This window comes from Mercenaria mercenaria, chromosome 5 (assembly GCF_021730395.1).
Source record: "Mercenaria mercenaria strain notata chromosome 5, MADL_Memer_1, whole genome shotgun sequence".
Taxonomy (NCBI): domain Eukaryota; kingdom Metazoa; phylum Mollusca; class Bivalvia; order Venerida; family Veneridae; genus Mercenaria; species Mercenaria mercenaria.
Window position 1 is genome coordinate 28,690,470 of NC_069365.1, and position 13,726 is coordinate 28,704,195.

The 13,726-nt window shown below is 34.1% G+C and overlaps 1 protein-coding gene across 1 annotated transcript in view; it reads right to left on the minus strand.

The window, feature by feature from the left end:
• Positions 1–2,798: 2,798 nt before the first annotated feature.
• LOC123556723 (CD109 antigen-like) overlaps positions 2,799–13,726 on the minus strand; it is a 58,384-nt gene continuing 47,456 nt past the window's right edge. The window contains exons 25-37 of the mRNA XM_053543032.1: positions 10,633–10,809; positions 10,331–10,412; positions 9,745–9,901; positions 9,418–9,495; positions 9,020–9,197; positions 8,153–8,364; positions 6,594–6,743; positions 5,986–6,051; positions 5,337–5,446; positions 5,008–5,155; positions 4,679–4,781; positions 4,025–4,107; positions 2,799–3,225 (exon numbers count right to left, since the gene is read on the minus strand). Of these exons, the coding sequence (XP_053399007.1) occupies positions 3,211–3,225; positions 4,025–4,107; positions 4,679–4,781; positions 5,008–5,155; positions 5,337–5,446; positions 5,986–6,051; positions 6,594–6,743; positions 8,153–8,364; positions 9,020–9,197; positions 9,418–9,495; positions 9,745–9,901; positions 10,331–10,412; positions 10,633–10,809 (1,559 nt within the window). The 3' untranslated portion in view covers positions 2,799–3,210. The remainder of the gene's footprint in view (positions 3,226–4,024; positions 4,108–4,678; positions 4,782–5,007; positions 5,156–5,336; positions 5,447–5,985; positions 6,052–6,593; positions 6,744–8,152; positions 8,365–9,019; positions 9,198–9,417; positions 9,496–9,744; positions 9,902–10,330; positions 10,413–10,632; positions 10,810–13,726) is intronic.

The following is a 13,726-nucleotide window of genomic DNA, read 5'->3' on the forward strand; positions in this document are numbered from 1 at the left end:
TTCAAAACATCTCTGGATTACATTTTATTTGAAAAAAGTTAAAACTGGAGACGTTCTTAAATATAATTTCATCAATTTATGATTGCAATTATATGTAATCTACGATACATTAAGTTTGAAGGAAGATGTAAGGATGCAACAACTAAATCTTACAAAGAAATAACATTCGCATTGTGATATTCAGAAGATACAGCATTATTCTGGAATTGTTTCAAAAACAGAAACTTTAGAAATCTGGCAGAATAATTACATATATCTGTTTGACTTCTGCGCTATAATAAATGGGTAAATATTGCAACGCAAACGATGCGTTAATTGTTTATTGTAACGAATATGATGTTTGATATGGTGAATTATATGTCTAAGAAGAAAATTATTATGAATCTATTACACTCTCGAGACCAAGGTTACTGCGAGGAAAATTATGTTTTACTTTTACCCAGCTGTATAATGGATCGGTCCATATTCAAACAGACCAGTGACACATATTATTCGGAGGGGGATATTTATAATTTATAATAGCGCCTTTTTAATAAGCAAAAGGATGATAATTTTAATATTATTTCTGTCACTCTGATCAAAATGTAAGTTTTAATCAGTGTGTGGCTTCCGAATTTAATAAAAACCAGTAGTTTTTGTACGCATTTCATTCCTCATGCGGCAGAGTATGTTTATTGAATTTATACCTAAATTGTTGAAATAACTCTTTCTTGCTTCGGTAACCAGGAGAGAAATTCAAATTTAAAACGCGTCGCCGTGTAATATACATATCAGTGTAAAAGATAATTTGTCACTATCAAACTATTCAATTCTAGTAGAGACGAAATAACAACTCTGTTGGGGTTTCTACTACATTTTGAATAAATATACTTGTTATTATACAGGGCTGGTGTTTCTTAAGGCGATATTGGCATACTAGGAGAGGTACTACCTCAACTTATTTATTAAACAGACCTTGTCTACAATACGAAACTGTCCCTTGTCACTTACATTGCAAGTTTAACCAAATATGTAAAAACATTACAGAGCAACTCCGCACAACCGTGTCCATTTTTAACCCACTGTATACCTAATTATTACTTACTACGTAGCTTACGAATACTGTAATTGACTTTAAAGTTAAAAATGTATGTATCTTTATGTAGTTAAATATATTTTTATGGTACAAACAACTTTATTTTAGCTGGGACTAAAATGATTAGCTTTAGTGACAAAACTGTGTCAAATTATCTATCAACTAAACATTTCGACGTATCAACTCTGTACCCAGGGTAGCTCTAGTTAGCCCTAGAAGGCCCTAGAAGATGGTTAGATAGTATTCGAGCCCCTATAGGATATATAGTCTTTTTCTTATACGAACATGTAGGTATAGGTCCTGGCTACCGTTTGAGCCTTTGATCAGGTGTCTAGTCTCATGTCCGCAAAACATTTTCAGTCCCAGCTGAGTTTGATAATAAAACTTTATTGTCATTTGTATCTAAATTGCGTGATTAAAATTAAATTTAACTATAATAACTATTTTCTAGCGACTATTCAGTATTAATGGTCAGTCAATTGGACTTTAATTTAAAAGTTAAAGTTTTCGTAAAATTTGCTATCAAAATTTCAATTAAAACTCAACTGACCGAAAAATGTTTTGCGAAGTTTGGGTCAGGTGTAGGTATAGAGGTGATGGTATCACAAAAAAAGATTACCTGGTAATGTTGACGCGTGAATATTTCACCATTTTGACCATATCTGGAAAGTTTTTGAATTGATTCGAGTTATTAGACCAGGAAACACATCAATGCTGTATGTATAATTTTAGATATATGTTCTGGGGGCGCTAGATGATAGCGTAGGTCATACATGAATGCAAGATAGGGTAATTTTAAACAAATGCAGACGGTCTGTTATATTACGTTTTGAACTTTGTTCAAGTCCGTTCATGCTTGGTAATAATTAGATACGAACATATGCCACAAATATTTAATGCTAATTGCCAGATATTTGATGCTAAATGCCAAAAAATAAATGCTAAATACCAAGTGACATATGCCATATACTTCATGTTAAATCCCAAATGCTAAATATCAATAGCTATTACATATCGTTAAAATATAAATGAGCTGCGCCATGAGAAAACCAACATAGTGGGTTTGCGACCAGCATGGATCCAGACCAGCTTGCGAATCCGCGCAGGCTGGTCAGGATACATGCTGTTCGCTAACATTTTCTCCAATTCCAATAGGCTTTAAAAGCGAACAGCATGGATCCTGACCAGACTGCGCGGATGCGCAGGCTGGTCTGGATCCATGCTGGTTGCAAAACCACTATGTTGGTTTTCTCATGGCACGGCTCAAATGCTAGTCGTCATTTTTAGACTTTATCTGTTTATGAACTGTAAATCTTAAAAGAAATATATAACTATATGAAACATATAATGTACCACCAATCTGATTTGAAGTAATTACATGTTATTTTTTGGTCATGGAACATGGGACAGAAACTGTTTGCTCTAAAATGATTAGAAAAAGGGTGTGTTTTTTTTTCACAGAGACAAAGCTTTGTAACGAAAGTCAATGATTGTTTAAATGATGCATTCCTCCACTGATATATTCAGCTCTTTATTTGAACCAGAACTTAAAAATACGTAATTGGTATTTATTATTTCGCAATAAACAATTTGACAATTACCATACGAAAGTCAACATTTAAAATTGAGCATTTGGCAAACAGCATTGTGTAACGTGAAGCATTTAGCAAACTCTATATAATACATAACAAGTACACCTTTATCTAACAAAATATCACACAACTCTACAACAGAGCAATTTTATTTGCGAAGTATAAACTCAAAAAATGGAACAATGCAAAGAAAAGGAAAATCATTTAAAAGAAACACAATATATATCATTGAACTTAAAACAATTCAAATGTCTAATTAGGCATAAAGAAAGCACGAAACACCAAACACCATTAATCTAGTAAATAATTCAATTTTTTAGGCATATAGAAAGCAAAAACACCAATTATCATTGAACTAGTAAATAATCTTTATGTCTTTTTACGTATAGGCATGAAGAAAGAACAGAGCAAAGTATTATTCGGTCATAACAGTGTTTGTCGACTCACAATTATGTAATAAGTCACTTTCAGAACAGAAGTATGAATGTTTGTCTTAACTGATACATAAAGGTAATTTTGTGTGTTTTCAACTGCACTGCACACTTATCTTCTGGCACTCTGAAACAAAATAATAATCCTTGTAACTATAAATTTTGATCCAATATCATTGGCATGACCACAAAGCAATCAATATTCAAAATGAACAGTTGGAAATTCCATCATCCAATTTCAAATTATAGTGTGTGTAGGATTTTCCTGCAAAAGTTGAAAAATTTCTGTAAACTTCGCTACATTATTTTTATCGAAAATGAATCCGGTTTTGAACAGACTTAGTAATACGAAATAAATGCACTTCAACTAAGAAATGTATAATATACAGCTGAAGTGTTTTCCAACTAAATCGGTTTTATGCCACACGCTTCAAAATGTTAAAAAGGTAGACTATACATGTATACAGTAGTTGTACATCATGGTTTGCGTGTATAATTAATGAAAAAGATGACTTGCCATGTTAGAAGAGAATTTAATTCAGGAGCCTTCGTGCCCGAGTGGTTAAGGTCGTTGTCTTCGAATCACTAGCTACTAACGCAGTTCAAAACCTTGTTTGAAGTGTAGAATTCGTTCGTGCAGCTAGCTTACGGAAGGTCTTAGGTTCTACCAAGGTGCCCGCTCGTGTCTGAATTTTGCCGGGAAGAGCACACAAAAATTGGAAAGTCGCCATATGACATATACTTGTGCGGGTGAGATGTTAAACTCAACAAAAAGAATTAAATGCAATAGAAATATACTAAGAATCGTTTGAAGAAATGCGTTCGTGCTTACAAACTCCATGTCTTAGACTGAATAGAATGAGCGTCCGAATTAAAGTAAAACCAGGTATATCTTTGATGTTTTACAGACTCAGTCGTTGACTTACCTTGCATCCGCAATCTTTGCATACGTCACAGATATCTGCGTTCTTAAGCACGTGAGACTGATAGAAGGCAGTCACTTGGTTGCCTACAATATTTGATTTGGGTAATGTAAAATGTAAAGTATATCATTAATCTCAATTTCAGAAAAGTTCACGTAAACTTGCAGACGTTAAATTGAAGTAGCAATCGTTCTTATTCAAATTATGATCAGACTGCCTGGATGTGCAGGCTGTTTTTGTTCTGCACTGGTCACAGGGGCAGAATCACTTGCCGACAGCAGGTTGAGGGTTAAAGTGATTCCGTGCGTTTCAAGAATTCTTTTATCTCTTAAAATACTCTTTCAGTCTGTAAAATATGTAGAAAACTCTGAAAGCGTTAGTCACACTGTTGAAATTTGATATAAAGAAGAAGGAATTGCGCTGCACTTTATGCAATTCACATTAAAATTTAAATATCTACTTAAACAATACTGGGCTAACATTTTCGATATAAGAAATCATTTGCTATCTGTTTAAAAATGAAATTTTGATGTCTATCTGGAGACATGTCCCTTTAAAGTAAATACTATCGGAAACTCTTTCAGTTTTTAACTTTAGTATCAAATCACAAATAAAAATAAATCAATGTAAGAGTATTAAAGGTTGCTATTTCCTTACTTGGCTGGTAGTAGTCATATACTCTGACCGTTGCTGGTTGGGATTTTGCTACTAAACCAGTTCGGATCACATCCATAGTATGACAGATTGGCTTTGTTGTAATCTGAAAGACCAATTAAAACGTTATAAAGCATCTTAAAAGGACAAAATAAATTTTCAAATATTATGTGTGTATTACAAGAATAAAACTTCTTTGGTGACTTTCAGCACAGCAGAATTCAGTTAGTTCACAAATATTACCTCATAAACACTGAATGTGGCAATAGATATGAAAATTGACATCTAGTTTAGTTATTTTTTCCTTTTAATTTTAATTTTGAATGACAAACCTCGTCGAAGTATAGGATAACTTTTCTGTCTTCAGTCTCGACCTTCTTAATCTCTGCAATACCAGCGATACTCTCCAGATCCGCCTCGAACCCAGACGGTATGCCGACTTCTTGTACCGTCATACCGCTCGCTCCTGTCTTCAACCAACTTAAAAAGATACGTTTCAAGTTATTGTTGTGTGTTTTGACATGCACTAGAACTTATGCCTGATAAGGAATAATATTATTTTCAAAAAATGTGTCCAGTTTGCAGGCCGTATCGTAAAGTTCTTTACATCGTGTATTTTTGGACTTTCCTCAGATTAAGCAAAAAGGTGTCTGATACATACGCTGCGCATGTCTTGATTGAGAGGAAATCGATAGTTTCCTGTACCATGGTTACAGTGACATCAAATGATTTTTCTTCAATCTCCTGTTCTACGTGGAATGACAGGTTGATCTGTAAGATAAAAGGACGAATTCTAGAACAACAAAATATGTTAACTCTCTCTGCATTTTAAAACACATGTTTCTGCGTACGTTCTTCTCGATACAGAGAATAGCACTTATCTGTCTGTGTCAGTAATGTGTACCGTAATACATTTTTAAATGATGGCCCAAACTTATAAAAGTCTGTTTAGTCTGTTCTACATAGTCACACTTAAACAAGACATTTTATATAATGACGACAGGATACGCTTCTCCAAAAACACGTTTGAAATGCTTTCAGCAAATTAAAATACCGTTTTTCGGCTTCATAAGGTTTTGTCATATTGTTGTTTGCTTGGAGGTACGCACTGCACAGTGCAAAGTCACTGAATACCGTCTAATTGAAAAAAATGTATTCGGGTTTAAGCTGGAAGCCTTTGGTAATCCCAAACTTTTTCAGGTATACCTGGTTTTCACAGCATATATTTTGCATATAAATGCCTTTATCATTGAAGTAAAATCGATAAAATAAAACCATATTTTATTGAATGTTTTATATATTTGACTTACATCAACATGTACCATCATGCCGTATCCAGTTGCAGTCACAGACACCTGACTAGGAATGGATGGAAGCTGAAAATATACATTAAAGATATGCATTGCTACTTTTTCACTAAAATATTTTACCTTCAGGTACATACTTCAAATTTAGAATTTATCATTAAAATATATTTTCTTAATAAGTTGTATATGAAGAGCTACGTTCATAATTAAATGTCTTCCATCTTTTAAAAGGTGGTAGACATTTTTACTATGTTTATCTATACGTGTATTACTTTAACGTTTACATAAACAGCACATTTTATGTCCAGTAAATTTCCTTTTTTCAAAGTAATATACTTTTTAATAAATAGTATACAAATGTTCTTGTTAGCTCCGAAATTATGGATAGTGGCAGTACTGATACTTTAATCCTATAAAACAATGACCATTTTTAAAAGATATTTGGTGCATGGCCTTAACATTCGAAATCATTCGAACGTACTTTATTATCACATCTGTAAAAATACTTGTTTTATTGTACAATTAATTATTTAAATCATAGACAATATATATAGATGTTGTGAAATTTCACCCCTTTCTACTTTTTGTATTTCTATAGTTATCAAACTTACTACAACTGTTTGAAGAAGCAGTGCGTTCTGTTTGTTGAAGGAGAATTTATGAGTAAATGTTCCAGCTGTGATTGTGGCTTTGATATCAAAACTGTCAGAATATAACATTCCTGCAAACTCTGAGAGCGCTTGTAGTCCAATAACAGTGTCCTACAACGACCAGACAGCTACAAAAAAGTGTCTTTCAACGATCAAATACAAAAACAATGTCCTACAATGAACAAATACAATGACAGTGTTCTTCAACGATCAAATACAATAGCTGTGTCCTACAACGTTGAAATACAAGAACAATGTCCTACAGCGATCAAATACAAGAACAATGACCTACAACGATAAAATACAACAACAGTATCCTACAACGATCAAATACAGGAGCAATGTCCTACAGCGATCAAATACAAGAACAGTGACCTACAGCAATAAAATACAATAATAGAGTCCTACAACGAACAAATACAATATCAGTGTCCTACAGCGATCAAATGCAAGAACAGTGACCTGCAACGAACAAATACAATAACTGTTTATTACAATGATCAAATAAAATAAAAAGTGTTCTATAACGTTCAAATACAATAACTGTGTCCTACAACAACCACACACAAAAACAGTGTCATACAACGATCAAAAACAATAACAGTGTCCTATAATAACCAAACACAAAAAGAGTGTCTTACATCGATCAAATACAAGAACAGTGTCCTACAATGATTAAATAAAAATAATAGTGTCATACAGCGATTAAATACAAAAACAGTGTTCTACAACGATTAAATACAAGAACAGTGACCGACAACGAATAAATACAATAACAGTGTCCAACAACGCACAAATACAAGATCAGTGTCCTACAATGAATAAATATAATAGTAGTGTCATAAATGAACAATAAAACTAGTGACCTAAAACGATCAAATACAATAACAATGCCATACAACGATCAAATACAAAAACAGTGTCATACAACGATAAAAACAGTGTCCTACAACGATCAAAACCAATAACAGTGTCATACAATAAACAAATGCAAGAACACCACACAACGAACAAATATAATAGCAGTGTTATTAATAAACAAATACAATAAGTGACCTAAAACGATCAAATACAATAACAGTGTCATACAACGAACAAATACATTAACAGTGTCATATAACGGAAACATACAACAGTAGTGTAATACAACGATCAAATACGATTGCAGTGTCATACAACGAACACATACAATAAGTGTCCTACAACGAACAAATACAATAAATGTCCTACAACGAACAAATACAAAAACAGTGTCTTACATCAAATAAATACAATAAATGTCATACCACGAACAAATACAAAAACAATGTCCTACAACAAAAAAATACAACACATGTCCTACAATGAACAAATTCAATAAGTATCTTACAACGATCAAATACAGTAACAGTGTCAATAACAGTGTCACACAAGAAACAATTATTACAAGTGTCCTATAACAATTAAATATAGTAACAATGTCATACAACTATCAAATTCAAGAACAGTCTCCTCAAAATGAAATATGAGTGTATCTAAACCTGTGTCGAAGCAAATCCGCCATAAGAGTTTCTCTGTGAGTTTATCCACTTCATAATAGGGATACCATTACCAAAGTCTTGTTTTGCCGCCTGCACGAGCAATGCATATGACGTCATTTCAATGTCAATGGGATTAGCTTGAGAATGAGATGGTCTCCAGTAGTGATGACTAGAAGTACTTGTCTGGGCCTTGTGCCAATGACGCATTCCACCTGAAAATAATGTGTTTTAAGATGCAAAAATGACAAAATTGAAAATATGCAACACCTCTTTAGCTAGACACCCATTCCTAGCACCAGACAGCTTTTAAAACACTCATTCCTAGTATCAGACGTCAATTACAACACTCATTCCGTGTACCAGACGTTTTTACGACACTGATTCCTAATACCAGACGTCTTTAACGACACTCATTCCTAGTACCAGAAATCTTTTACAACACTCATTCCAAGCACCAGACGTCTTTTACGACACTCATTCCTAGTACCAGACGTCTTTTCACACGATACTTACAGACTGCTGTTTTAAAGTAATAAACACTCAGTCCCAAACAGCCTTGTTATACTACTTACATTCCTAACTTGTGACTTTTGGTCTTACTTTTGCTTGAATCAGTGGTCTTGTATATTGTTTGCATAAAGATTGTGGTTTATATTTATATTAAAATGTCATTGAAATGGAATGAGCATAGCAAACATAAAATATAAACATGCACTTAAAGCTAAACATTGCTTAAGGAGATAAAATTTACATGGCTGTAAATCGAGCTGAATTACAGTTATTCAACTTTAAAACGATAGCTACAATTTAATCCAACAAATTGCAGATAATTGTATTCCCTCATATTTTCGAAAGGAACAGTACTACCTTTTACAATGGCATCGTTGTTGAGTTTGGTGAAGGCGGCATCGGCGTGGGAACTTTTAGCAAGGCGGAGGGCGTAGCTGCTGATAGCCAAAGCGTAGTCATCTGATGTAGTGGACAACTGGGACTCAACGTAGCCTGTTGCCATAGTAACGGCTTTGATGATTGCCTGTTCAAAAACCTATAGGGAAAATAGCAAATAGATTATTAAGACTTGCATTAACTGTGATCATAAGTACAATATTAAGCAACTCCTTGTGTCATAAAAAACATTTAATCATCCGTCAGTAAAATGTTTCATTATGATGGTTATCAGACAAAATGAAATCTAACAAATTAAATTTACAAGGATATAGGTCTAATCAAGAAAATGACTGAATACCTCTCCGAGGAGTACTTACACCTCCTAGGTCGGTATTCTCCAGCAGTGAAATCAGAACAAAAGCTGTGAGTCCCAGCCCTGATGCAGAACCTCCTCCCTAAAGACAGAAAACGGAAAACAAAATGATGTTTAGCATTGCTGCATTGTTAAATGATACAGATTTTTCATAGGTACAACCATTGAAGTAAAACAATTATACTGCGATTATGAGACACGAGCTCCGTAACCTTATAACACCACAATTTTAAGTTCTAAACAACAAATATCGTTTCATGAATGTTAGTTGCAGAACACCATTACTCAAAAATTGTTTAACATCCTAAAAGTGGCCGATTGTTTATTTTACCTGCATGTCTTTGTGGATAACACGTCCTGGTTCTGGAAATGACCCATTAGAATTTTGTCTGCTTACCATCCAATATATAGCACGGTTAATTATTTCATCATCAATGAAGATTTGCTTCTTTGCCTGATGGAATGACTTTGTTACGAATGCCGTTAGCCTATTTGTAACAAATATGGAACCCATTAGTTACTTAAAAGCATAAATATGCTATATGTTTAAAATAAAAAATAAAAAAGGAAACCTCGATCTAACAATATGAATTTTAAGGACATTAGTTTGCCATAACCTATAGATAATTGTTATTTCGTTCAGTGTAAGATCAAAAGATATCTTAGGAAGTGAACACGGCTGCAGTAGTTCCACGAGTGGCGTAGCCAAGATATGGTATTCCCATGAGATAAATGGTTAATGATATAATACTAACTGTAAAAAAAGTAAGTTTTACAGTTTTGACCAAATTTTATATATTTGATAGTTTTTACCAAATGAAATTGTCAAATATATTTCACTGCAATATTTCCATAATTCACAGAAAATAAACAGATAATAAAGTAGTTTCTTCCACTTTAAGAAATGAATTACAAACCACATGCTTCCGGACTTGTCTCTGTCACCAAAGGCGCTGAATGAGCCATCTTTATGCCGAAACGTGAGCTCTCTCTGATAGCCTAGAAAAAGGAGATTAGTTAGAATTTTTTTTTAAGATATAATTTATGCTTCGATCACTGAGAAATTCATTCCAATATCAATATTAAAAGGAAATCTTTATTTTCGCTTTTTCTGTGTAATTTCATAATGTTCAAGCAGAAACTGTTAAAATCAAGAGCCGCGCTTGACACCCATCAAATACTTAAAAGGCTATTTAATACGTATCAGAAGCAAAAGTACCTTTCTCTAAGAAATTGATTGCCTTCTCCTCAATATCGCCAGTGAGCTGACTTGTTGCTGCCAGATAATTAGTCACGAAAACATCTGGAGCAAATCCAAGCATTGTCTGCTCGCCACATCCGGTGGGCATGCGCAGTAATTTGTCGAGACTGTTTACAATTGGTCCCATCAAGTCGCCTGTTTGCATAATCAGCATCATTTGTTTTCTATTTTTAGTGACACGTTTTATGACATGAATTGAACCTTTTTGTAACATTAGTTTTCAAAAATAAATAACGCATTATTATTATAAATTAAGAAACAATTAACGGTCGCAATTGTATTAACATTTCAGACAACATATAGATAAAAACAAAAACAAATATCAAGCAGGGAATGCCACGTACCAAAAACGCAGCATCCCCAAAACGAAACCCACTGCATGCAGACACACAGACACACACACACACACACACAAAGCAAACACACGAGGACAAAACGAACAAACATAGGAGCACAGTGGGACAGCGCCTTGGAATGGTCAGTGTAAAAGACACCATTGGGGAGCTTAAACAGGTTTATGGTGCGCACCCAACCTCACTCTTACCCCAACCATGTTCAAAAACACGGGACAGTGTAAATAAAAGTAATCCCCTCAAGGTGAATCTCTAGCACACGTAATGAAAAAAAAAAAAAAAAAAAAAAAAACTCATGGCATGTAAAACAGAAAAATGCTCGTGTATAAATATAGCAAACTTTTAGAACCAAAAAACGTATGTACTCAATGCCTTTTCAGAAGACAGAGCAACAAGAGAAACACTCTTAAGGGCCCGACGAAACAGGCCAGAGGACAGGTATCTAAAGAGTTCAGCCTTGGTAGTTTAAAAACTTATCATAGAATCCTCCCCCTCTTCCGTCAGACACAATCAAAGAGGGAAGCGTAGTGTCCATCTGTAAACGGACTGAACACTAAACATGCGATATGCCTCAAAACAGTTGGGTTGTAAGCTCTTTTAATAAAACTTTTTATAATTTTACCAAATACAGCTGAAAATTACCATGACCCAGGATCTTACGAAGTTTGTAAACCACATCCCCATGAAAAATGGATTTAGAAATACCTTCTCACAGAAATGTCTTTAAAATAACTACTGGAATTTAAAACCAAATCAGAATTACGACTGTAAAATTTAGCAAAATATTTACGCGATTTGTAATAACGGTAGCCTTGCTGAAGAAGTTTACTTGTAATATATTAATTACGTTCATTGACATCCATGACATGACTGCACTTTCTGGCAAACCGAATTAATGGAGAAATATATACCCCATAAGATGTAGCCTGAGGTACATTCCCATCCAATTGGGGAACATTTAGAATATTAAAATTAAAATCATCCCTCTTGTCATAAATTTTGGTATGTATAATATTGTCATAAATAGAAGGATGTAAATCTAAAAATGAAGCATCAGTATTGGAATTGTTAGTTTTAATGAACTGAAGCTCTCTAAGATAAATAGTACCCACCAACTAATCAAAACAGGGTTATCCATATTAAGAATATCATCCAGATAGCATGATGTATTATTAAATGCAGTTATAATATCTGCCTGCGATTCAAAATTCTGGCGAAATCCTGGATAAGTTTAAAATTAATAATTACAAAAAGCCTTTTTATTAGCAATATTATTAAACAATATACGATGTGGACTTGTGACGAAGTTTATAAGGCCCTTTCCTTTTTTATTTAACAACATTTACATCAGGTTAGGGAATGCAGTTTTTAGGCAAATAATTGCTATTCCCATGGGAACAAATTGTTCACCCCTTGTCGCAGATTTATTATTATATTGTTATCAAAGAGACTTTATGTTGAGCCTTTCTCCAGATTTTTTTGTATTTCGGGGTCAACGAAATGCATAGTAGGGATACGGATGACTAAGGATGAAAAATTCATTATTGACCCTGAATCGCCCCCCCCCCCCCCCACCCCCCGACCCCGCTGCATCCGCTCATGAGTTTGACATGATGTTATTTTTTTTGTTTTGGGTTTAACGCCGTTTTTCAACAGTATTTCAGTCATGTAACGGCGGGCAGTTAACCTAACCAGTGTTCCTGGATTCTGTACCAGTACAAACCTGTTCTCCGCAAGTAACTGCCAATTTCCCCACATGAATCAGATGTGGAGGACTAATGATTTCAGACACGATGTCGTTTATCAAATAGTCACGGAGAACACACGCCAAGCCCGAGGATCGAACTCACGACCCCGCGATCCGTAGATCGACGCTCTACCTACTGAGCTAAGCTGGCAGGTATGATGTTAATAGTTTTGAAATATTTGTAGTGGTACAATAGCTAGAATAAGCGATGAAGCGAGCTTTTTATGGCTGTTGTGCAATTTAGGAATCCAGTACATGGTTGGAAATTTAATTTGTTGATCGTCTATACGACATTCAAATTAGAAACTTCAGTGATGTGATAAGTCACCAAATCATTTTCAACGGAAGGACTCAATGTATAAGCTTTAGTGATGTTTAGTTCATTTTGTAAAACATTTATATAATGTAGGCGTAAAATGATGATAATATTTTTGGCCTTGTCTGCTGGAACTAAAACATACTTAGAATGAAATTCTTGGATTTCCTCTTTCAAATGTCTTAAAGTAAACCTGGGTTTTGGTGGAAGTAGGTGTTCATATGTTTTGATAAAATTCTATTCGAGAATCAACAATATTAAAATATTTCTTTTCCAAGACGTTAATGTATTGGGATCAGCATTCTCACGACGACACCATTTAACACAAACAGTTTCGATGGATTCCGCAATTTGACCACGGCAAGCATAAAAATCAAAAGTTGAAGGAATTCTATATTTAGGTCCTTTAAATAATATATAACGAATACGCTTGTCTTTAATAATATCAAAATAACCAGTGATGACATAACCGGCATTCGAATAGCAAAATTTTGAGATTTTACATTTGAAGTAAGAAGGGGTATTGGTTTGAACATCTTGGATCTTGGTCGGAAATAATTTTATTGTAATTAAATACATGTTTAATTTTCTTACAGGTGTTTTATAATTATAACAGATAATAGGAACTTCGGAGTT